The sequence below is a fragment of the Epinephelus lanceolatus genome, chromosome 2 (assembly GCF_041903045.1).
Source record: "Epinephelus lanceolatus isolate andai-2023 chromosome 2, ASM4190304v1, whole genome shotgun sequence".
Taxonomy (NCBI): domain Eukaryota; kingdom Metazoa; phylum Chordata; class Actinopteri; order Perciformes; family Serranidae; genus Epinephelus; species Epinephelus lanceolatus.
In genome coordinates, this window is record NC_135735.1 from 29,516,278 (window position 1) to 29,542,379 (window position 26,102).

Consider the following 26,102-nt stretch of genomic DNA (forward strand, 5'->3'; position numbering starts at 1 on the left):
CCAGGACTGAACACAGCCTGTTAGAGACGTCGCTATCAGGGCCATTTTGCTCTGCACACAACACAACTTTGCATGGAGGGAGAAAACCCGAAAAACTTCAGACTTCTCCCTCCCTGGCCCCCTTTTTATCTGTCCCCCCAGTCAATAGCTTCTTTAATGCATTTGTCTTTTCCAATTGAGCGCCCTACTGCGCTGTTGTGTCTTTAAACCCGCTTTACAACCCGCACCAGCAGCACAAAATAACCACCAAATATTTGTAACAAGAAATTACTTTTTAAATTTTTTTCTTCTTCTTTAAAAAAAAAAAAAAAAAAGCAGGAGCAACAAAACCACATTCACGCACAAGCGGCACCGGGGTCACGGTCGTGTGTGTGCGTATGTGTGTGTGTGTGTGATGTGTGTGTGAATGGTCCCGGAGGGGGTGGATGCATGCCTCCGGCTCTTTGTATTAATCTGAACTTGTTGGTGTGTTTAGTGGGGAAGCTGTGTGTTTCTAGTCGCGGAGGCCGAGTTTTCGCCCCGGGTTTGAGGTATACGGAGGCAGAAAAGGGGGTGCATTGTTGGGAGTCCAGCAGGCTTTGTGCACCAGCTTTGTACCCCCTCCTGGTCTGGACTTTTGCAGAGCAGTGAGGCGAGGCAGATAACGTGTGTCACTGTACAGTTTGCACGATAGACTCCACAAGAGGAGGGATATCAAGTTAGAAAATATAAATAAAAGCCTCTTGCTGTGACTATAAGAGCTGCTTTATCAGCCTCGAAAAATAGTGCTGTGAAATAGTTGCAGGCCCAAATTTCACATTTATTTCTGATGTTCAAATAAGCTTGTCCCCCGCGCGTCAGTTTTCATTTCCTGCTTGGTAGCAACATTTAGGTTAATTGTTAAATGTAGGGCACAAATACAGTGAGTGCATCAGTATAGCTGTGGCTGTGCTAATGTGTTGTTTTGCTTTGTCCTATAGGGAGACATTAAGTAGTGAAAACGGCAGATGATTGACTAAATTGTAATAGAGTGGACAGTCAACTCTGTTTCCAGGCAAGTTTAATTAAAATACATACATACACTGAGGATGTGAAAATTCATTATGCATCAGTAATGTTTTAAGCACAAAGATCCGCAGACATTATAATCGAACGATGCAGATGAGAAACTTTATTTATATTTTAAAAAAAAATATTGCAAATAAATTGAAATGTGATAAAAGAGATGTGTACATGATGCCAACCAGCTTTGTTTTTTCCCCTCTTGTGATGCTTAGAATACCACAACCAAGCCACGTGGGAGTCTGGCGTAGCCTCAATGATGCAGAACAGTAAGTTGTTTTCATATTTATATTGGTTTTATTTGTGTGTGTGTATGTGTGTGTGTGTGTGTGTGTGTGTGTTTGAAACTTCTGATTACAGCCACAAAGTTTTAATGTGGCTGCATGGAAGCAACACCCACTGACATTATGCACAGGTTGTTATAGCGCAATAACTTTAAGAACACTTTAAAGGGGAAGGGAAATGTACGTGCAGGCATAAATTTGCATGACTTTGAGGTGCAAGGGGGGAGGAAATATTCTCAGTTATTTGATGGCCGTTTCATTGCTGTTAATTTATTTTTTTTGTTGCAATGATAGGTAGAGAAGTTATTATTGAACAAGTTAATCACACGTCGTCCTGCTCCAGAGAGAGAGGGAGAGAGGGGGGGGGGGGTGGGGGTGGGGGGGGGTGGGGTGGGGGTGGGGGGGGGGGGGGGGGGGTAGAGGGGGTTGGGTTGAGAGGGAGATTTTTGTTTCTGCTTGAGTTGGTATTAAATAATTGCACAGCCGTCTGCATTAGCGTTAGAGCTGGCTGCCAGGCTGCATACAAGATTAGCTGCGTAGAGAAGAGCCCTGCATGAAACATGAGGAATAGCAATAATGTCTTATGTAGATTAGTCCATATTCTTTACGGACAGACAGCATGAGCTAGAAAGAAAATGCTCGTATTATAACCGCAGGCCTCACTGTTAGGTGCACAGCGGAAGATAAATATTAACAACCATATTGTCGTGGGTGCCAATCAAAAAAAAAAAAAAAAAAAAAAAAAAGCTACATGAAGTTGCTTTATAGGCCTCTCTGTGTTTAAAGTGGCCCAACATGAGTTGCATATCTGTCTTATTCCTGGTGTGTGTTGAAACAAAGAAGGATAAACATGAAACATTTTCTCTCTTGCTGCTGGACAAGAGGTGTATGACATCTGTGATGAAGGTGTGTGGGATGATTTTATTATATTATTCTCCATATACCTTGATGACGTGTCTGTGCTGTAATCTGTGCGCATTTAGTGACTGATTAAAAAAACAACATATGTTTGAATCCAATGTTGGACCACATGACAGTTGGATTGTTTGATGTGTGGAGGTGTGACAGCAGAGATACTTTTACAAACTGCTGGCATTAGAGTTTTATTTTATTATTTTATAAGCCGCGGTGCTGTTTTTTTTTTTTTTGTCTTTTTTTGGTGCTTGCCAGTGTTCCATTATAGAGATGATGGGTCCTTATCAAAGCTGTGTACAATACCCAGTGCTCCTGCTTTGCAGCGGATTGATGATAATGGGATGCTCCCATGGCTTGGCGTGTGATGTCTGGTGCGAATTGCCGAGGAGATATCATTGGGCCCAGCCCTTTGGGTTGTCTAAAGGTCGCGACGGCCTCGGTGGCTTTTGTGCTAATAACTCCTGGGTGTATATGGTGGGGAGCGTCCAAATTGACACCATATGTTTTCCTATTAGTCGACTTGCAATAGAATACAAGGCGCATAATCAGCGCCAGCGGGCGAGATCGACTCTGGGCACTTGAGGGAATTGTGCCATGATTAAGACTTAACCTTAGGAGAGTTTGATTTTTATTTGATGTCCTTATCTGACGGTTTTATCGATCCGGAGGATTTATATGATAGCTATAAATCAGAGGTGACGGAGCAGCTCTGGAGAAACCCGCAGAGCAGGACTGCTTAATGCGGGCAGGCCAATTTCAGCATAAGAAGTCTATTAATTCCACTTAATCCTGGAATTACCAAAGAGCAGGAGGGATGATAATGGATTTACTATCAATCAGATCCACGCTGGAAGATTATTACACACAGCGGCCAAAGGGGATATGTTACTCAGTTAAACAGGTTTATTTTCAATCATCTATAACACACACAGGCCCCTTCTGATCATTGCTATAAAAATAAGTCTGCAGTTTAAAGCAGAGTCCTGTGACATATTTCAGAGCAAAGACGCCTACCGATTGCACACAACAGGACTGCAGTGGCTGTGAGCATTTGTTGTCAAATACAAACAAGGGGGGGAGAAAAAACTGCATGTCACTTTTAATATGTTAAGAATCCAGGCGCGCCCTCGTTTGTGTGACCGCGCGTAGCCCCTGGCCACCTTAAAACGAAGTCTCCCTCGGAGGGTAAACGAGTAGCGTCCAATTTTGTCTGAGTGGTATCCAAATGCAGACAGAAAGGGTCGTTTTATCATGCTACTATTTGTCGTGACGATGCGATTTTCAAAAGCAGAGCGGTGTCATAAAGTGACATGCCTGCCACAAGTGCTCCAACTGATCTTTTCAATTAGCCTCCCATGCATGATCCGAGGCGACTTCCGCCTATTTCCAGAAATTAAGCTCAAACTTGACGTGCAGCTAGCTTTATTTTAAAGACAAATGTCAGGCAGGCTCATCATATTTTCCCCCTCTTCTATATTTGGAGCTTATTTATTGCTAAGGAGCCTCTGCTCCCGGAGTCAATGCACCGGGCGGCAGCGCAGGGGAAGGGAGCGGAGAAACAGAGAGCAGCTCAGGCACTCCGGGGAGTCAGCTCTCCCATTTGGCTTCAGGTTTGCCGGTTTATTCTGTGCTTTGCCGAGATTCCATACAACAATTAAGGAATAATTTCCAAAAGGCTATCTTTTTTAGACAATAAGCAGCCATGAGAAAATGCTATTTAGAGCTAGTATCCAGTGTGGTGTCTGTCTTATTGGTGCGTAATTATGGTGTGTTTTGGAGGATTATCGTGGACAGATTTAAAGTCACTTTCCAAATAGCGATGCTTTTGAATGAAGGCTAATTTAACACGTTATTTCAGGTCTTGTATTTTATGTGGTTGTCGGTGCTGCTGGTTTTTATTTTGAGGTTAGTTTATGAGTGAGGTGCTGGTGTTGGTGACGCGCAGCTGTATATGAAGGCATGGATAACGGTGCGACTGTTTTGATAGCGAAGTTTGCCGGTTTCATAAAAGGTTGGTTGAGTTTCCTCGTTGCAAAAGGCTGATTTAGTTGTTAATTTATTATTTTGAAAAACATATTGTGATGTTTTGGTTTAGTTTATGCGCGACTGTTGTCGTTTAATCCATGTTCTGCATGTGTTTCTTAACAATTGCGCACTTTCAAGTTTGTCTTCAGAGGAGGAATGCACCGAGCTGTGTGACAGTTTCTTAAAACCATTGTTTTATGAGTGCACTTGGATTTAAACCCACCTTTTTAACCAAATGACAGTTCATATTTTGAAGTCGATTGCAGTAAAGCGTGTGTACTCCTGTTTGCTGTCTTCATGTTTCATCTTTAACTCGGTTATCCTGAGCGCTTCTCACCATCTTCCTCCTCATTGAATGAAACCCATTTGATTTATCACATGTCTTTTAATTAGAGCTGTAATGCGATGTGATGACTCCGATGCTTTTGTCTCCATGTAGGTCACAGTGGCGTAAACCAGCTTGGTGGTGTGTTTGTTAATGGTAGACCGCTGCCGGATTCCACCAGGCAGAAAATAGTTGAACTTGCTCACAGTGGTGCTCGACCCTGCGACATCTCCAGGATACTACAGGTGACAATCACACTCATTTCTGAACAGAAAACAGGTTTTATACAGACTTTTGTTTTCAGTGCATACACAGTAATTTTTTTAAAAAAAATATGGAATTCATAGCGGTAGGTTTTTAACATTAAATCCACATTGTATGTAGCATAAATGCTGCATTTTATGATTGTTTTTAAGTCAGTAAAATAATTATTTGCTAATGACATCACTCCGTTTAATGGATATGTAATAAGGCCGACAAAAAGGGAAGTATCTGCCTGCTATTATAAAGAATAAATCTATTGTAGGAAATGCCTAATATACCATTGAAGGCATATTTTTTGTGTTTATAGACCCATGATGAAGTCCAAGTGCTGGACAGTGAAAAGGTGATAATTATTTGACGCCATCTTAGAAATTCCGTTAATAGTCGTAAATAATGTATGTCAATTGTGTCTTTTGTTTCCTATCCAGGTATCCAACGGCTGTGTGAGCAAGATCCTGGGCCGGTATTATGAGACTGGCTCCATAAGACCGAGAGCAATAGGCGGCAGCAAGCCCAGGGTCGCCACTCCAGAGGTGGTCGCGAAAATCGCGCAGTACAAGCGGGAGTGTCCGTCTATCTTCGCGTGGGAGATCCGTGACAGACTTCTGTCAGAGGGGATCTGCACCAACGACAACATACCCAGTGTAAGTGTGCTGACTGTAAGTTGTGTGCATGATTTAATTTGCCACATGAAATGACTTTTTTTTCTCATGCACTGGAGGAAAAGGAGATGGGCAACCAACCATTCAGTCTTATTAAACACACTGCGTTTCAAAGTGTGGGGCGCGCGCATTGCTGCATATGTGATCACCCAAACATACAGTCAATTAGGAGCAGCTCGCTGTCCATTTGCGCGCTTTGCAGGGACATCACATTGTGCGCATTTATTATGATTATTATAAGGTCTGCATGCGTGCGTGTGAGCTGCGCGCTCCGTCTAATCTTTACTTCTATCATATGCAATTTGTCATTCAGGTGTCATCGATAAACAGAGTCCTCCGCAACCTGGCTAGTGAAAAGCAACAGATGGGCGCAGATGGCATGTATGACAAGCTGAGAATGCTCAACGGTCAGACAGGAACTTGGGGGACCCGGCCCGGCTGGTACCCCGGAACATCAGTGCCAGGGCAGCCCAACCAAGGTGAGCCTCATTATCACACAGTGGCAATAAAGACACCTTGACGCACGCACGGTTGTACAGGTTGTAATCAAAGATGGATACAGCCGGGCGGTAGAAAGAAAATATTTGACTGTTTGAAAGTGGGTGCATCACCACAAAATGGCATGCTCCAATATGAATAGTCTTACAGCTTACTATTCCAGTGGTTCCGGTCCACGGCTCTGTTTGCAGGGAAGGTATTGTATTGGCATGCTTTGATGCCCTGAACAAGACCCCCAATTAAGACTAGTCGATTAGAGGAAGCCATAGGCCATGCATGCAGTCTGAATGCCTCCACTGTCCCAGACATGGATGTGCGTGACAGCGGCTTGTCCTTTCAGCAGAGGTGTCCACCCAACAGCCTGCATTTCCCTCCCCTCCTGATGGGGAGGCAGAGCCGGGGAGCTGTGTGCGGGGATATTAGTACAAAGGAATGTTTTCCTTCACACGCAATGATTGGTTATGGGAACGGTCCGCACTACGTGTAATTGCTCATTAGAGAGGGCTTTGTCTCTCATTATGGCAACATGCAGGAGTGTGGAGATGGTGAGGCTGCTGTGGAAATGTTCCACTTCAGAGGGTTTCCTGTCGGCCTACTGCAGGCCAAACACTGAGCACTATTGGAAACACCACCTTTTTTTAATACGCTTACTCCTTAAATATGCACGCATTGAACAAATATGACGACGACGCACTGAGTTTGATTAATATGCAACAGAAAGGGGGGAACGCAAGTGCTGGAATTCAGTCGTCGCAAATAATAATTTGCATTTGTTTGGTGACCATTTGGACACGTGGGGCTGTTATCGACGAGCAGTAAAGCGTAAAGGATCATATTAACAGCTAAATGACTAACTTTATTTTGTCATCATTATCATAATAATAATTATTATTATTGTTATAATAATTATTATTTTATATAATAAAATGTATTGTGATTACCCTTGGTTATTATTGATTCACAATTAGGCGAATATTGTATGATTATTAATTATTTTAACTAAAGTAATAATAATAATAATGATAAATTATTTATTGTCTTTTAATTCAATGCCTATTTAAGTAAAACTGTTGTCTCAGGGGATCGAAAATATGTTTTCCATCCGACAGCCGAGTAAGCAGACAGAAAGGCTACACGGAGAGTGACAGGGCCCCCAAAAAGAAGACAACTCTATCCAAAGAGGACCGAATAAAAAACTCCTCACCGATTTTGTCTTTTATCTCTTTCTCATTCTCACTCGCTGGCTATATGGCTCTAAATCCCGTCTATAGGATTTAGTCTCTCACTTTCTCTTTCAGTTCTAAGCGGTTTCTCAAGAGTGTTTTGATCCGGTCTCAGCAGCTGAAAGGTGCCGCAATTGGTTCGGTATCTCTTTTTTTTTTTTTTTTTTGCTGCTTTTCCGCCTCACTGGCTGAGACATCGTGATACTAAAGAATGAGTTTATTTCCCAGCGCTTTTATAAAGAAAACAAATCCCATCCTAGCGTCAGTGGGTCTGGCAGACGGATAATAGCTGCACATTCACTCCTTTTTATGGATTATCCGGAGTGAAGAAACAAATAGCGTGGATACAAACTATTGGCCTATAGAAGAATACTTTTGTCTATTTTTTTTTTTTTTTTTTTTTTTAGCAGCGAGGGGAAATTGTCACGAAAACATGTGGCATCCAGTGAACCGAGACTTTCACATTTAGACACAGCAAATATGTTTTCAGGCCTGCAGCAAAATCGCATATAATCTTTTTCCCCCTATAATTTCTACATCTCTGGCACAAGACAAAAGAAAGTTGGCACAGCCAAACTTTATTTTTTAGGTGCTTTATGGACACATTATCCTGAAGCACCACACTGCACCTGTTCCGCACTCTCTTGTCCTTGAGCAAGGCACTGACACTACGCCAATCTGGTTAAAAACATAAACAAAAATCTGCATACAAAAAGCTGAATTCCCCCTTCATGAGTTCCACTCATTGCTCCAGACAAACATCCGTGAGATATTACATAAACCACCCTCTTATCAACGCACCCCTGCTTACATTCGCATTAACTTCTCGGTGTGATAATGATGTCCAACAACAAGACAGACATTAGTCGATAAGCCTCGCCCTGCAACTGAAGGGGCAGTGAATAGATTGGCCTTATTTTGGTTGTTCAGGGGGTTGCATGCTCTCTCCTCACTCATTTGTTTCCAATTGAAGACAGAAATCCTGACTGGCGTGTAGCTGGCCGGGGGACGTGATTAATGATGGTAGTGGATAAGGGTTAACACACTGGACTCAAAGCTCTGTTGACTGGGATCCTCGTGCGCACAATGCCAAAGTACTATAGCCTGTGCGCCTCCAGAGAGAGAGGATCCTTTTGTCATCTCCTCCAATGGCCCCCCTCCCATATATTACACCCACCGAGGGCTCACTGCTCGTCCCTGGCTGTGTCCATAGTTTAATGGTTTCCCTTACTCCTGAAGGCATTGTATCATTCTGAAAAGCGTCTTCTCCTATTCAAAAGTTGGTGGTCACCTCAATGGCTATACCAACGCCCATATGGGAACGACCATTGAGGCATTGCTCTGCCCTAGAAAAGGGGGCTAGAGAGTTTGGGGTTTTAATACATTTCATAGGCTCTGAAAAGAGGCTCGCCACATCTTGTCACATTTCTCTTAACCTTTTGAGAACACACGCCATTGTTGGGCAGCGATAAGTACGCGGAGCATTTCCCTCGCCGGCCTGTTTTTCCCACAATATTTTATAAACAGTTAAACGGCGAAGCCCTTTTTTTCCATATTGTCCCCCTTTTCACGCAGGCAGTCGTCTGTGATGTGGCAACATTAAGAGGAAACTGCAATAATTCCTCTGATTTTGAATTTAATCAACCATGATAGGAGCTTTAATTAATGATGTTGCACCGCAGTCTGTACAATTAGCTGCAGGCAGATACAACACGAGACCCCTGAATTAATTATTCAATTAGCTTAATTGAATGTATATTTTCATTATATGCTTTTCTTTCTTTCTTTTTTTTGTAACTGCAGACGGCTGCCAACAACAAGACGGCGCAGGAGAAAACACAAACTCCATCAGCTCGAACGGGGAGGATTCAGAGGAGACACAGATGCGTCTGCAGCTCAAGAGGAAACTACAGAGAAACCGCACGTCCTTCACACAGGAGCAGATTGAAGCACTGGAAAAAGGTCCAGCAATCAATCAATTATACATTTATGACATATTTGTTATTAGTAAAAATACACAATTTGGAATGCTACATTTTTATTTTAATATAATGAACGAATAAGAGGCCTAATGTCAGACATGGCGCTTGGACTTACTTGACAAACATTTACTCAACTAATAGCCCTGAAAAAATTAAATTACCCTCCACCTAATTTATTACTTAGTTCCTAACACTTTTGTTGACCCTTCTCTTGCATTACAGAATTTGAAAGAACCCATTATCCAGATGTTTTCGCGCGGGAGAGACTAGCAGCGAAAATCGACCTGCCTGAAGCAAGAATACAAGTGAGTGATCACACCTTTTTTGAGACAACAAATATGAGAAAGTTTTAAAAAGTTGCACACAAAAAAAGTATGAAAAAATCTAATAATTATCTTTGATTGCAGGTATGGTTCTCAAATAGAAGAGCAAAGTGGAGGCGAGAGGAGAAGCTGCGGAACCAGCGCCGGCAGGCCAACAACTCCTCCAGTCACATTCCCATCAGCAGCAGCTTTAGCACCAGCGTCTACCAGGCCATCCCACAGCCCACTACACCGGGTAGGTCCACCACAGCTGGGATAACACTTACACCACACCCCCACCCTTAACAATAGTATTTTATATGATATGAAAATAGAATGTGTCACCTATTGTTGCGCACAAATGCTGCACACATTAATTTAATGCATTAATCACACTGCATTATTACTGCACTAATGTAAGTAACAACACATTTAAATGTCCATGACAGGATCCATGTGAAATATTACTAAATATTATTATATGTCAGCCTGCGGATTAATATAAAAGGGGGGGAACGAGGCCTCGGTGGCTGTGCGCTCTAGTTCACATGAAGAAGCACCGGTGGTTTCCTTTTGATGGATGATTGAGCAAAACTTCTCAGCTGACTATCTGCGTAATTACCGAATCAGGCACGAGGGCACACCGGCAGAGCTGAAGCTCATGCTCACAAGTCAATCACCTGAGACACACATGCACACACACTGTACAGTATGTGTCCGGGCCTATCAGCCTGTCAGATAAGGCGTCACTTAACGCACGCACTACTTAACACTAATGAGACGGTCTCTCACACTGGAGGACTGTGTGTGTGTGAGTGTGTGTAAGTGTGATTTCAGCGGGTTTTAAACACATTTTCATTTTCATTCACAGTGTCTTTCACCTCGGGGTCAATGCTGGGTAGACCTGACTCTGCACTCACAAACACCTACAGCGCGCTGCCCCCCATGCCCAGCTTCACCATGGCAAACAATCTACCTATGCAAGTAAGTACAGACCATAATGCTCTCTTGTCAATGATGTTTAAAGACATGTGATATTTCTATGATAAATGATATATCTGTAAGAGTGGAATCAAATACACCATCAGTTTTTTCAATTGTGTTTCGTGGCCAAACAAAAAAACTTAAAGGATAGCTTTATCAACTAAAAATCTACATTCAATTAAATCAAGCCTTACAGTATTACAGACTACAACTATGGTTGGCTAAGCTAATGTAACGTTCTCTCCCCCCATCTATAGCCCAGCCAGACCTCCTCTTATTCCTGCATGCTGCCTACCAGTCCGCCTGTGAACGGGCGGAGCTACGACACATACACGCCCCCTCATATGCAGGCACATATGAACAGCCAATCAATGACCACTTCTGGTACCACCTCAACAGGTAGGCAGAGAGTTCAGCATGCTTGGGAATTAATCATAACCAACTAAAAGTGCACTCTTTGAAATATCTGCCACCTTTCCTGTAAATTAGGGGGTACTACATAGCCATCTTTGATTCATGCTCTGCTGCAGCAACTTTTTCCTTTTCCGTCCATATGAGAAACTTCATGGTTCAAATGGATCAATATCTCCACATTCCATATCATTTTTCCCCCCTCTGCAGTTGCATGAAGCTCATTTCATCGCTGCTCAACGCCATCATGTCAATCCTACAACTCCAGCCCATAGTTTAGCTCCACCCCATTAGGATGCTTTTACTGAGAGCCATATATACCGGTTATAGTCATGAAGAGTTAATCATGCATAACCACATTTCCTCTGTGCTAAATTGCTAATTAATTTGATTCATTTGCTGTTCTACTCTCTCTGTTTAAATGCCATTGCCAAAGCCTCAATTTATCGAGCTTGCAAGCCTTTTACTGTGCAACCATGTGCAGAGCATTGTGACTCACTGCAGCTTCACTGCTCCTCCACCTATTTGCAAGCGTTTAAGGCAAAACACTCTGTGCTATGTGGCTAACTAGTGTTAACTGTCACACTAACTGTGCATGGTGCATCCACTCATCTAATTTAGCATGTTAACTTCTGGGGCTTTATTTTTTATTTTAATTTTTTTTTTTACATTTTTACTGACATCTCTCTCTTTTTGTCTCTGCAGGACTCATCTCTCCTGGAGTGTCTGTCCCTGTCCAAGTCCCAGGGAGCGAGCCTGACATGTCTCAGTACTGGTCAAGACTACAGTAGAGAGAAGAGCTACTTCACCCTGTAACCACCCACTCCACCATCGCCCTCCGGCAGTGCTCCTCACACATACACGGCACAGGAGAGTAGAGAAGGCGAGAGAGGGTTGTGAAGAGGCAAAGGACAGGAGAGGAGAGGAGAGGAGGAAAAGAAAGAGAGAGACTCTGGGAGAGCCTTGGGATGTCTGGGCTTTGTTTTTCCAGTGGGACTGTGTGCTGTTCTGTAGCTCTAGGCACATTCAAACGAGGACTTGGAAGAGAGAACAACGATGGAAAGACAGAAAAAAATGGACCTCTGTAAAGTGCCCGGTGTTAAATTTTTATGGAACAAAAACTTATGTTTTTTTTTCTATTTCCAACTTCAGTCATTGTTTCCTTTTTTCTCTGGTGTGTTAGTAAATGGCCATTTGTATGTTAATATGAAAAACCAAGATCAAGTACTGATAGATGGACTGCTAGAAAACCATGTTGGTCTTGCGTTTGTTTGAGAGAAGGAGAACCTGAGAGATTCTGCCATGACTATCTTTTGATCTGCTTATATCGAGACTTTCTACCAGCCTTTGCATGGTCTCTGGACGCTGTTGCATATCATTAAAGACGAAAAGCTGGAGGGAAGACTCTTACTGTGTCAAAAAAAAAAACAACTATTTATTGGTCTTATTTCTTATGAATGGATATTTAGCAGAGGAAACTCAAACTCGATCCACCCACTGAGGCTGTGGTCTCGACTCCTCTGATGTGGGCCTGCATTTGCTGGCTTATTAAACATGGATCACTATCAACAGCTCAAAGCGTGCAAAAGACAGCGCGGGCAAGCGACACAAGTTGGACCTCTTGCTTCGGTGGTTGGATTGACTCTAGATTACCACGAAGAACATTAAATGTGGAAAACAGGTGTAAAAGAAAACCTGTAGTCTGTAAATGGTAGACTGCGTCTTCGATATAATCCAGTTTGTTTATGTCAAAATGTAAAGTACTTGTCTTCCCTAGAAATCTTCCAGAAAGATTTCTCCAATAAAAGTTGATTTCATTTATATCCCCGAGAATATTCTATAAATGTTCCATGCATCATGAAATACATTTCTTTAGGGTCAGGTACAATTTGTCTCTTAGGTATAGTTGTATTATAGTGTCCTATGGTCAAAAAAAAAATTTGTGCAACTAGAAATATTTAATTCCTATAATTATGATTAAACATTGCTTGACAGAGTTTTAAACTTAAGTGTTTGGCAGTTGTTTACAAGTACATATCAGATTTAATCATTGTTGATTGTAAAACAGACCAAAGCCTTTGTATTTCATCTAGTACACAATGTTTTTTTTAAAGATATTAGTCTTGTGTTGCAAAATTTTGTAAACACGTTCTGTTCGATTACATTGGCTTCGAGTTCGTGAGACTGCAGTCGAACCCCGCAGTCCTTATTTATAATTGAAGACCATGGGAGGGTTTTTCTAGCATCATCTGTCATGCTCTTTTGAGTTTTGCATTTTTATTTCAGTGTGTACGCAGAACACGGACACACACTGGGTTTACGTCTGAGCAATGCTTCTGAGATAAAACGTCTACACGCTGTCTCTTAAATATTTCAATTTAATTTTATTTAAAATGGAGCTTTCTAAATGTATTTTGTGAAAACTATAAAACATTTTGTACAGTAAAATTGTGTCTTAAAGAAAGCCTTTTTGCCTGTTCAATGCTGTGTCTCGTGCAGTGTCGGTCTTTACTGAGCCAGAGACGAAAATTTGGACATAAGCTGCAAATTTAAACAAATATAAATGCTGACAAATGCCAGTACAAGGGCTTGTAATACACACACAACACTTCCAATTCCCACCAAACAAAGGTGTCCAAAATAACAAACCTCTCTTGATGTATGGGCTGAACCAAGTCGACACAGACCACACAGCACAACACCGCCGCACAATGAGAAAGGTCAAGCAATTCACCATCACTGGCTCTTGTTGTAGTAGAGTTACGATGGTATGAAAAAAAAATACAGAACCAATGAGGAGGAGGGAGCAGAGGAGAGAGGAAAAAAAGTCATGGAATAAAGCAGTCAGTGCCTAGAGCGAGGCAAAGGAGCGATTGTGTGGCAGAGTGAGTTATTTTGCTTCACTTGCTGCCTCAGCAGGGGGGTTGTGTCTGTGTGTATGTGTGTGTGGATTCGAGAGGGTGTGTTAGAGGGAGAGGGAGAGCATCTAAAAGGAAAGGATGTCCAGGAGAGAGTGAGGTCAGGTAACATTCACACAGCATGCAACAGCACCAAACATCTTGCTAAACTGATTAATTGAATTTACATGTCTCACTCAGTATTTAATAGTCCAATCAGAATTTTGAGGATTGGGGGTTAATCAGATTTTTAAGAGGATTCTTTTTTTTTTCTTCCTGCGGCTAATGCACTTTCTCTATTAATTTAATCCAGTTTATCACGCAGATGGAAGAATTCTGTTTTGAGAGCACGGGGGAAGAGAAGAGAGAGCACAGGCTGGGTGACTGCGCTGAGACAGAGGAAGAACATCAATAATTACAGAGAGAGAATGAAAGAGAGATTCAAAATGCAAGAAAGACTGCAATTAGTGGAAGTCTAAATAATACACAGCTTCGGGATAAAAAGGTTTAAATGTAATTCTCGCTTGGAATCAAAGTCAGCCAATATAAGTTTCTGGGAAAAGTTCTTGAGAACTTTTTGCTCTTTGATCTGTTTTTTTTTTTTTTTTTTTTAATGAGACACAACAATTCTGACCTGGAAATCCGAATTCCCACAGCAGCCAACAGAAGCTGACACACTCCTTTTTAGAGTCAGCAGTTAAAGTTCTGTGCTCTAGTCTGCGTGTGAGTGTGTGTGCTTTAAGCAAACACAAATTAACGTTTCCCCCTCATCACTGTCAATACATAATAGTCTAGCTTTGTGTACTTTGTAAACTGTATTTGACAGACATGTCATGAAGATATGTCTGCTTTATTAAACCAAGAATTGTCAGAGAGAGATCCAGTGTGGTAAAAATGTTATATCCCACATTGTGTTACTTTGAATAGTGCTGTGATGTGACGGCCATTCAATAATAGAATTCATATGATAAGCTACTGTAGGAAAACAACTATGGCTTTGGATGGGAACCAATAGGGCATGAGCGGCAGCTGCCAAAAGACACGATTATTAAAGCGTATTCTCAACACTCGGGCCCGTGGCCTCCTGTCTTTGCTAAAGGCCAAGAGAGGCATTCAAGAAGTAGGTCCTCTGAAATGTGCCAACAGCACTGAGTGCTCATCTCATGTGTTGCTGTTGCAGGTTTCATTAAGATCAAATAGAAAAAAAGAAAATACCTTACATGTAATATGACATACAGGTATGTATAGTTTGGATTTAACACTTTGTTATAAAATCATAACACTATACCATGTTATAAACCATTATTCAGATCTGGGCAGTAAGAAGAATTCCAGTATATTATTTCCATGGCAGAGAAAGGCTCAGTCAATATTTGTGAACATGAGCTACTCTCTCTCAAAGCCAGAAACTACAGAAGTCAGTCTCAAACTTGTGATGTCATCAAGTATAAAGTTTGGAGCTGCTCCATAGACAACGAAAGGGAGATGGATTTTGTGGAACCACAGAATGTTTGTTTTCTTTTTTATACCCAAATGAGCATTACTATATTGTAGTGTTCTCAGATGTGAAAAAGAAAATGTACCCATATACTCAGAACATTCCCCTCAGTGCTCTCAGTGTCATCTGTAACATATTTCCCAATTCACTGTCAGCGGAGCAGCTCTAGACTTTATAATTGATGACATCACAAATCTAAGTTTTAGCACTCTTGATTTGGATTTGGCAGATAATTGTTCATGCTCACTGATATTTTTGTACTGTCTTAGACCAAATGAATTTAATTTATTTTTAAAATGGGTGTAATTCCCTTTTAAGAAGAAGAAAAAATCCAAAAGAAACAAACAAATAAAAACCATTATGTGTGAGCTGTCCTAAGTGCATCATCTAAAGGCATCCAAAGAGCCTCATATCATGATTTCTCTGCAAAAAAAAACATCCCATTGAACAGGAGAGAATACATTCTTGACCTGATTGTTAAGTTCCAGTTATTGTGTCATTGTGTTTGGAGGCTTAAATTAACTGTGATTTCCTGGTAACCTGAATTACTCATTGATACTCATTACAGAAGCATGTGTGACTAATCATAACTCACAGTATTATCTAACCACGTGCACCCAACTTCATCAGAGGGCAGAACACTACTGAATTCATATCCGTATAAGAAGTTGTTTTTTAAATAAATGTTATTTATTTTAATCTTGGTTAAAGTGCACAGCTACACGTGTAATATATGTAAATTGAGTGTGCATAAAGATGACCCTTGGTTGAACGTGAGTGCTGAGACGCATCCATCCACGGAATTCTCCATGTACATAGGTATGTGAGGACCTTCATTCTATATAATGTGAATTAAAGAAGCTGACATTATAAAACTTTTTTGATGGTTTTAGGTCTTAAAAAATGATCCACTTTCTGAACAGACTAAAGAATAAGTGAATCAGCACAGTGGTGACATGGAGACATGGCACGTGTAAACAACAGACATGCCAGTAGCATGTCAACATACACAAATGCCAAACTGAATTTATTCTATTTTTAATCCACTTTAAAAGTGTACCCTGAATATGTCAGCTCTTCGACAACAATAACTTGGAAAACAGTTTTTATCTTGACAACTCCAGCTTTTGTTCACCTGTATAAGTGACCTGTGTGTGTCATCTCTCTCTCACACACCCGATATAAGAGCACTCCATTCATGCATGAAACTGTCAGGTAACACTACCCTCTCCCAACACGTGTTGCAGATGGTTACCAATACTGCCAGTTTTCGCAGGCAAAAATATTCAAACTGGCATCAGCGGCAGACTGAGGAAAACAAAAATGAAACATTTAATTTTTCATGTTGTTTTTTTCTCTGTTTCTCCATGTCACCATTTGACCTAATTTGTTCTTTTGGGCTTGTCATGGCAAAGCAGCTCATCCAGCAAACATGCCTGATGAGGTGTGAAGCCTGCACCCAAATCCAGCTCTCCTACCCTCTGCCCACATTCCTGCTTAGCTCTCCAGCTTACTGGAGGTAAACGTCACTCACCGGCACAGTCTCAGGGTCAGATGGAGGCATCCCTATCCGAACCTGAAACCAGTGATGCAGACCAGAGATCAGTCATTCATAACATGCTCACTTTACATCCACTCACAGGTAGTACAACTTTCAGACAGGTGTTGAGATGCTGTTAAGTGTAAAAAAAAAAAAAAAAAAGAGCATATTTTGTGTACTGTGGGTTTATTTTCTTTTATTTCTCTGAACAAAAAAAAACCATTTCATTGCAATAACCAAGAAAATAAACCACTATTGTACATGGTAAACTAGTCAGGAGTGGCCACTTGTGTTTGTACAGTACGCTCAGAGCTTGGGAGAATGCAGTTAAATTATTTAATGTTTGCCATAAGAAAGAGTGTGTGAAGACTAAAAATATTTTATGATTACACTTTGCTTGTAATCAAAATCCTCAGAGATAAAGAACAACAAAAAACAAACAAAATGTACCAAATTTTACGTAACCCCTCCATCTTGGATTTTAATTGGGTTAAGTGCCAATCGTTTACCTTCATATAACATTTCTTTGCAACTTACAGTGGGGAAAAAGAGAGCGTACTGTGGGTAAAAACTGACTTGAAATATAGGATGAAATTTGTCCGTTAAGAGACGAGGTACTGTGGATGTTTAGATCTTCACCCCTGGCTGGGACAGTTGGCAGGTGGTAATGGCTGGCAGGATTATTGAGGTTGACATTATGTGGGAGAGGGAACAACCTGGTCACCACGGTAAAGAGGGCAACGCCGCGGCATTCCAGGTGTTGGCTGCCCGTGGCGACTGTGTGGGAGCTCTAGAAGTCCAGGTGTTTGTTGCCGGAAGTGCCAGAGCCACAGGCTGAAGCCACCGCAGTCGCTCCTGCCAGCTCCCCCCTGCTCACACGACTCACCGTCTCAGACAAGTCTGGAGGCAAATGAAGTCTCTACAGAAATCAGAGAGAGACAGAGAGGAAGAAAGGGAGGGAGGACAGAGTATTAGATCAGCTCGTATGGAGAAAAAAGAAAGCACTACAGTGGATCAACATACAGTAGATGGTACACTTCAGTGATGTTTATTCACAGAGAGCCATGTTGGGTTGAAATTGCATTAGATGCTTCAGCACTCCCCTCATCGTGGGGTAAACCTGCTAGCGTGCTACTAAATGCTTCAAAGAGCTTTAGGTCTGTTACAGCTCACAGGGAATATGTGTGTGAGAGTGTGTGTGAGGTAGGGGTGTTGTGAGAGGATGTATACGGGACACAACAGGGCGCCTTTATGAGATGGAAGAAAGAGAAATACCCCTTTTCACTAGAATTAGCCTGTGTATGCAGGTTTTTTAAGACACAGGAAAACCTGTTAAGAATAGGTGATAGATTAATTTCCTATTGCCAGTAGACCAGAGCAGTATAAACAGTTCTGCAGTAGACAAGTATGCCTTTCTGTTTTTGTTTTTGTTCTTGTTAGACGTGATGAATGGGCTGGAAAACAGGTTAGTAAACAGTAGAAAGCAGTATGGAGGCCAGTGAATATCTTACAATTATTTCCTCTATTTTATGTCTTACTCATTCAGTCTCTCAAACTCTGTGGCAAGTGATTTTGAACGATGTTTGAGCGTTGCAGATGGACGGTAGTTTGTGACAGCCCATAATTGTATCACGCTAGCAAAGGGGCTAAAATTAGCGCGTCCATCCGGGTGATGTATTTCTGTCACTACTGATCAGAGCTGGAGCTGATAAATACCTGTGACTACTGCAGAGTCATTTGTCCTGGGAGTGAATACCAATTGTAACATTTCCCAATCAAATACAAAAGCCAGATGTGTATGGGTATAAATGGTTTTTTTTGTCCAGTGTGAGAAGGGCAAAAGTGTGTGTTGCGTATGCAAAATTTAGACGTGTTTGCCCTTGTGTTGGTTCACTGTGTTTGTAGCACAGGTGATTATGTTCAGCTAATACCAGAGTCATTAGAATCAAGTCTTTTAGCTGTTTCGTTGTAAAGCTTATCTATGGAGCAGCCCTGTGCCAACTCAAAGCACAAAGACGCAAAGAGGTTAATGAGGGCCACTCATGTAAAGCCCCCTAACACCAACACGCTAACTACTATAAAGCTTAAGAGGGGCTGTGCAGCTCTGCTCTCTCCCCAGAAGCAGCTAAACAGGCCGCCAATGGCACTCCAGGAACAAAGTCTTGAAGAGTCTTGCTGAGAGCGTGAGAGGAGGTGAAGTATCTCCAGAGTCAAGTGTGCGCCTGACAATGGTGTTGAGTAGCATGTTGCTCGAGTGTCTATCGAGGAAGTTGAATCAGAATACAGGCATCCAGGGCACAAGAGACGTTAAACCCTGTAATTTGCCCCTGAAAGAATCTGCCATGACATCTGACACCCACTGGTCAAAGCCTGCACTCCCACCCAACCCCAGCCCTCTAAACCTCCCCTGCCCACCACATCCTTGCCCCCTCCAGACATGCAGCTTTAGGAGAGCCCTTCCACTCCCATAGATACTTATCTTTTACTTAATGGCTAGGTGTTTACGTACAGGGTTTAACATTGCAATTACAAAGAGATAATTCAGGACTACGCAACACTCTTTACCCCTCTAGGGTAGACTACTTCCTCCCTTTGCTTAATACTGTTTTTAGGAGCAGTGAAAGGCCTCAGTCTGAACTGCAAGAATTTTTACATCACTGATGTTCATGTCTGATATAAAGCTTGTGCTCCTGCTACTGCGACAAACAGGTCAGAGGTACGTCCTGCTCAAGTGGTCTCCTCTCTGTTCAACTCACTGTCTTTGTGTGTGTGTGTCAGAAGACCGTTTGTCAAGCAAGTGGAGGAAACAAGAGGAGTACACTTCACGCAGCCCTGCAGATTATCTGGGGCAGGTGAGCTCTGAGACATTGTAAAGAACCTATAATTTAATGTAAGATGGTAAAGGTAAGGTTACAAAGGACTTATAGAGGCATGGACGGAAAATCCCACTGCGAGAGAAGACGAGATACATAATGAGCATAAGCTAACTCTACTGACACCACAAGGGGAATGATTGAGTTGGTAGAAACACACATGATAAATTAGTTAGACTTCTTTCTGTGCAACTCTTTATCCGACTCCCTCCCTCTCTCACATGCACACAAACATCCATGCAAACTCATATATTGGCCTTGAGGGGGCCTCCAGAAGCTCCAGCTTCCACCCCTGCCAAACCTCACCTGTGTAACCTTTCGTGTCTTCAGCTCACTCGAGTGTGATTGAAAAAGAAAAACAATGCATTGATCAAGCCTGGACTCAGTCCTGCTTAGTGCACTGCAGCGGAAACACGGTAGAGAGAGGGGTAGGAGAAAAATCAATCACATATACATCACCCTCAGTGGGTGAGTAAAAAAAAAAAGACATCACACCGTTGTCTGGCTGTCACGCACCCACGGGCCTGGCTACACCGTGTCTGTTTGGCTCTGAGCTCCGTGAACCCACTGAGCATGTGCAGAGCGAAGGTCAAAGCAATCCAGAAGTGCAGCTCAGCTCCTCTAACCTTTGAGTTCAGGGGCAGATGAGAACAATCAATGCTAACATCAAAGTTGGAGGGAGGAGCAGACAAAACCAATCGATTGGTTTGACACAGAGGGAAAAGGGAGCCTGGTAACAGTCAGCAACCATAAGGGACATCAGTGACAGTCTATATTAGACTTGTTAACTATGATTGGTTATCAGGGCCATGAAAACTTACTTCATATTCAATTCAACTCCAAATAAACTACTCTCATATCACTGTCAATGCAAGTTAGCTGGATGAAGACAAACCAAGAAAAATATTTTAGTTCATTTTCACCCCGTTTTGAAATTAACACCCAAAGATGTGATGGCAGCCAACTGCAGGGCTGCCATGAACATTTGCATTGACACCAAATGAATGGAGGTCAGTGTAGGACTTCGACAGACATAACCAGGGAGGCTCTGAGTCTGCTTCCCTACGACCTGCACACTCCATGATGTAAACAAGGACATCCGGAAAACCCTCAGAGGCATAGTGGGGTGTATGTGTGTGTGAAGTCTTTCTCTGCTGCCTGGCAACCTTCATGAGGGTGGAGAAAGAGGAAAAAAAAATAGGAGGGGGGATTGTTGGATGGGAGTGGACGGCGGGAAAATAGACCATTGGCTGTGGTGCATTGGTGGAGGGTGTTGGGGGGGCGGGGTGGATGTGTGCCACAATGTTAGTGCGAGTATGTGTGTGCGACCGAGTGTATGTTAGAGTTGTGATGTTAGTGTTCCCTCCCTGGTGGCGGGCAGGGGTAAAGGTCTGTGCTTCAGCTCCGCTCCACAGCCAGAGGGGCTGGGGCCATGCTGGCAACAGGGTGAGGGGTGACAAAGCTCCAAACGAGCGCTAAGCACTTGAAATGAGCCCTCAGGGCCGGCCCACAGACTAGCTTTGCCTAAGAGGGTTACTAATATCACCCCACAATGGACAATTCCCCTCAGCTTACTAAACACCCCAAAGACCCGGTTCTTAAGGAATATGGCTTTTCATACTGTTGTAACCGGTCATTCACAATCTCAGCATATGGCAGTGGCTGTTTGTGGATATCACATCAGCGTGTTATGGCTCAGAAAAGCCATCAAACCACAGTTTTTCTAAATTATAGTTTGGTTATGTAAGTGCATTATATTCCAAGATCCAAACAGACCGATTTTTCCAACTGGAGCTTAAACAGGACCTGCTCACACAAAGCAGCACCATCAAAGGCATTCCACTGGTGGTAACGGCTTGCTAATGACTGGAGTATTAGGTGTTAATTTAACGAGTCATTTCTTCCATAGAGTTTTAGCCACACTTTCAAATGGCCCGTGTCACTGTACAGCTTAGAACTATGGGAAACCCAACACCTTGTTGGAACACATGACGACCGGTCTGGCTGTTCCAATCAGATTAGCCGATGTTGGAACATGCTCATGGAAGTGACACGATATTTACCATAAACAGCTACTTAACACAATCATTGTTGTAATTTGGTCAGCATATTATAAGCTCTATTAAGTCAGTGAAATGAGAGAAACCGAACATTGTATCACTAAGCTGAAGTCATTACAATCACAGAGGAAATGTCGACAAAGCAATCTGGCTATATGCTGTGAATACATGAATGAGAAATTCCAGTTATCAAATTGATGCAGAACACACTAATATATTCTTAAAAATATAGTTTGAATTGATTTATATACCACAAGTCCAGTATTCATGGACAGTGGTCACCTCAGAGGTGATTCCTTTTGCCAATTCCATTTCCCTGAGCAGCACAGCTGCAGTGCAGCCACTGTAAACTAATGTGTGCGACGTCTGTCTGTGACACCAGGTCAATGTCCTCCATTTCCAGTCCCATTTCTACAACCAGCCAAGGGTCAAAATGGTAGCAGAACGAAATTGGTAGAAATTTCCCAGACTTGCTGGTCTATCCAGTCACTAAACCAAGCTAAATCACCTCCCAGTGTTGTAATCCCTCACACCTCTAAAGTTACACTGCATTGTGTGGGAAATCATTTGCTGAACCTATAGGAGCTAGTATTAACTTCAGCACACCAAAACCCACATAATGAAGTGATGTGCTTTTCTACTGATGAGGCAAACTATCATCACATTCATGCTGGATATTTCACTGAACACTTCCGCTACCCTATAGAAAAAATGCAGAAACAGTGCTGTATAAATCCAATCACTTTTGTAATTCTAGCCCACCTGTGCCTAACAAAAGCTGAGAAGAAGCTCTTCCTTCCTCTTTTTTTGTGGTAACAAAGAGTGCAACACGATCCCTGACCTTTCCCCAAGAATAACCTGTTGACGAAGGAAGTTTTTATCCCTCAGACTTTGTCATTTTTAGAGTTTGGAAGATGTTATTTCATTAACCTTTCTCCTTGTTTCTCACATACATGATTATTCTTTTGTCAAATACATGCCAAGACATCTATTTTTTTTTGTCAGCGATTTTTTTTTTGCCTACTCCCTGCTACACTGACTTTTAGCAGCTTGTAATGGTGGTGATTAAGGAATTTAAACTTATTCAATCAATATAGCATCAGCTCAAGTCCAGTATAAAATTTAACATAACATGGAGGGATGGGTACATTTTCCAACTCTGTCCCTTCGACACGGAAATGATGTAAAATTAAATGTTTAGTGAGTAACATAGCAGCACAAAAAGAGTATAAGAGTAACAGGAAAAGAAAGAAACAAAGGTAAACCACACCAGAGCTCATCTCGAGTTTCTTTTTGGTAACTGGACGATGGTCACCTGCTCGCCATGTCACCTGCTGCCTGATCCAGGATAATCTGAGAGGCAGGCATACAGACAGTCAGGCGTACTGACAGATAGACAGATACAGACACAGGCTCCTCATCTCTTCTGCTTCATGGCTAATGCATCTGACAGAGTAGGCAGCAGGCAGGCAGAAGGATGAGTAAGCATTTTGAGTGTAATTATATTCCCAAACACTGGAAGAATGGGAAGGGACTAATAACGGCCTGAATTTCATTAAAAGTGAGCATGTCCAAACAGGAAATTGATTAGCTGACAATATTTCAAGGTTTCTTAATACCTAATGGAATGCTTATTGCTGTTCTCTTGAATAGCTAGCCCCTCACTTACCCTTCACGCTCCACAGACTGATGTAAAACAGCATTTGATAGTATCTGTCATGTTACTAAACATGACATGCATGGGAATCAGTTAGCTCCGCGATGCTTCTGAATAACCAAATGGACAAACAGGGGCCAAAGTGTAACTGCGCTGTAACACAACAACTTGACTTGTTATCTCGGTCGTCATCATCTTCAACTGAACCCTCCTCTGGGGGCCTCCGTGTGGGCCTGTCAAGGGCTTTGACAGGGGCAGCGGCGTGGGGCCATTTTGTCTCTTTTCAGTTTGGTTTTGTTTCTCTTTGGAGGGCAGTGTTGGTATGGACCGTGGGCGTTGTAGGGTGAGGGGGCGAGGGCACGTTGACCCCAGTGGTGGTGGGTAGTAAAGAGGGAGGGGGTTAGTTGGTGTTATGGACTTGGGCACAGTCAGGGAGTGCTGGTCCGCCCCTGGAGTGACATGGCGCCTGGGGAGAAAGGGAAGGGGATGTAGGGCGTAGAGTACAAACATGTCTAAGTGCTGCCTTCACTACGGATAGGCCCATAGCAAAGAGTGCGGCTGCATGGGTTATGACAGCATATCTGGGGGACCTCTTGTGCCCTCCACCCCTCAAACACACATTTTCTGCCTCAAACCATGACTCTGATATACGTACATCCTCAGGTTAAAACATCCACTGACACTTTTGGTAAAAGCAGGTTCTCTAGTGCTACATAGATGCCCTACTATAATAATCACACTTGGGAGTGTGATGTCTAAACATGCACTTTTTTAAACTTAAAAAATTTCTTTGTCATTAATAGAGATTTTAGATTAGTTTGAGCATTTAGGTTTGTATAAAATGATGATGGAATGTGCAAAACAGTATGAGAAATCAGATGACTAATAATATTTGAGCAATATAAGTAATGGTTTTAAGGAACAGTTTTTTAAGACATGATCTTATTTGCTTACCTGTAGAGTTAGATGAGAAAATCGACACCACTCTCATATCTGTCCTTTAAATAGAAAGCTGGATCAAGCAGCCAATTAGCTTAACTTAGAATAAAGACTGAACCAGGGGGAAACGGCTGGACTTGCTCTGTCCGAGGGTAACAAATTCCACCTACTAACATCTGAGAGCTCTAACACACCAAGCCGACTGTTGGTCAATGTCCGGCTGTTGGTGAGCGCCTGTCACCCTAGTTTTGCCGATGTATTCTGTAATGTTGGCACTAAGCTACCCGTGTTGGCTTCTTATCGGCCGATTCAGCATGTTTAATCGGCGTCAAAGACAGCAGAGTCAGTCAGTGAATGAAATCACTCTGATTGGCAGTTCAGCACAGTGCAAAAGAAGAGAAACGGAAGTGAGGAAAGTAAACAAACAGCTAAAGTCAAAAGGGCGTGAGATTGTGCTAACTGGCTAATTAGCATCTTGATTTCATGCTGACAGTCTTCTAGTTTAGCTTTTTGAGTGACAAATACAGACTACTACCACCGCCTGCTGCTATGGAGAGTTTTTTCCACTTGTGCAGGTGCAGAATGTATGCACTGTTAGCCATTGGCTGTTACTATTTGGCCGAGACACAGGTGACATGAGGCGACACAACAGTTGGCCTTTGTGGACACTAATTCTTTGATGTCGGTTCAGTGTGACGGAGCCGTAAAGCTCACTACTTCACACCATCTATGTGGTTTGTTTAATCCATAAAAAATTGAAGTGTAAAAACAACAACTTGTGTTTTTTTGGAGGGGTTTTCTGCAAAACTCCTTCATGGCCTGTAGCAGTGATTTCCTTGAGTCTCCGCTGATTGCCTGGCAGCCTCACAATAACATCAAGATAGAAAGAAAATAAGCACATTTCTCAAAATGTCAAAATATACCTTAACATCCCTGTCCCAAATGGCTCTGTTGCTGCTGTAGTCACCAAAAAATAAAAGTCAGAGCATTACCAAGAATATTTTGTCATGTATTATTCATTCTTTTTTCTGTGTTGCACTCAGTCTACAAGTGCACACACCCATGTACAAAAGCAGACAGACAGACACACACTGCCACTTGTCTATGCATGTGTCACACAGAGGTATTTACAACATGAGCGCACAAAGCCAACCAGTACAACTAGGGTTCCCTGAACCCAGCTCTCCTTCCAACAGAACACCCTATTACTCCTGTTGTCTCCTCTTCTGTGCTGTGATGGAGTTCAGGCAGTTTACAGGCATAACATTTGGCAATGCGAAAGGTCGTCTGGAGGTTACTGTGTCAGCCTGGGTAAGTGGCTGACCCCTTGGGATGGGTGGGGGTGGTCACACTCACTGAGGAATGGTCTGCTGTTGTGCTACTGAACGACCAGGACGTAATAGGGCTCACCAGAACTGTATATACTGGGACAGAGGAAAGAAGACGGCAACATATTGTCGCCATTTGAAATATTTCCAGGATCAACGTGATGATGTTAAAGCTCCCACCACAGGTCTGTGAACCTCATCTCCCAACCACCTGCTTTTTGGTACTGCACAGATTTTAAAGGCACAAGACTCACACTGAGAGAAATACATAGCAGAAAAAATACAAACTGTTTCATACCTGCCTGGTGCTGCTCACTGTTACATTCTACAATGTTCAGGATCATGTACTCAAGTTCTACAGCCTCAGATCTTCAGGAACTTTTCAAGTAGTTGT

General features: G+C 42.4%; 2 protein-coding genes across 12 annotated transcripts in view; one reads left to right on the plus strand and one right to left on the minus strand.

Annotated features, from left to right (window-relative positions):
- The window catches only part of pax6b (paired box 6b), a 31,449-nt gene extending 18,069 nt beyond the window's left edge, over positions 1-13,380 (plus strand). For 4 of the 11 annotated variants that reach the window (XM_033625046.2, XM_033625030.2, XM_033625037.2 and 1 more), the window contains 12 exons: positions 1,257-1,310; positions 2,208-2,231; positions 4,705-4,835; positions 5,162-5,197; positions 5,283-5,498; positions 5,830-5,995; positions 9,041-9,199; positions 9,442-9,524; positions 9,627-9,777; positions 10,393-10,505; positions 10,763-10,904; positions 11,622-13,380. In XM_033625046.2, coding sequence (XP_033480937.2) covers positions 1,257-1,310; positions 2,208-2,231; positions 4,705-4,835; positions 5,162-5,197; positions 5,283-5,498; positions 5,830-5,995; positions 9,041-9,199; positions 9,442-9,524; positions 9,627-9,777; positions 10,393-10,505; positions 10,763-10,904; positions 11,622-11,707 — 1,361 coding nt within the window. In that variant the 3' untranslated portion in view covers positions 11,708-13,380. Of the gene's footprint in view, positions 1-959; positions 1,034-1,256; positions 1,311-2,207; positions 2,232-3,578; positions 3,851-4,704; positions 4,836-5,161; positions 5,198-5,282; positions 5,499-5,829; positions 5,996-9,040; positions 9,200-9,441; positions 9,525-9,626; positions 9,778-10,392; positions 10,506-10,762; positions 10,905-11,621 lie in introns of those variants that run through there. The other 7 variants (XM_033625069.2, XM_033625088.2, XM_033625096.2 and 4 more) reach the window with 7 other exon arrangements.
- Positions 13,381-17,030: 3,650 nt separating this feature from the next.
- The window catches only part of elp4 (elongator acetyltransferase complex subunit 4), a 61,601-nt gene continuing 52,529 nt past the window's right edge, over positions 17,031-26,102 (minus strand). Inside the window, exon 10 of the mRNA XM_033642225.2 lies at positions 17,031-17,770. Within this exon, the coding sequence (XP_033498116.1) occupies positions 17,642-17,770 (129 nt within the window). The 3' untranslated portion in view covers positions 17,031-17,641. The remainder of the gene's footprint in view (positions 17,771-26,102) is intronic.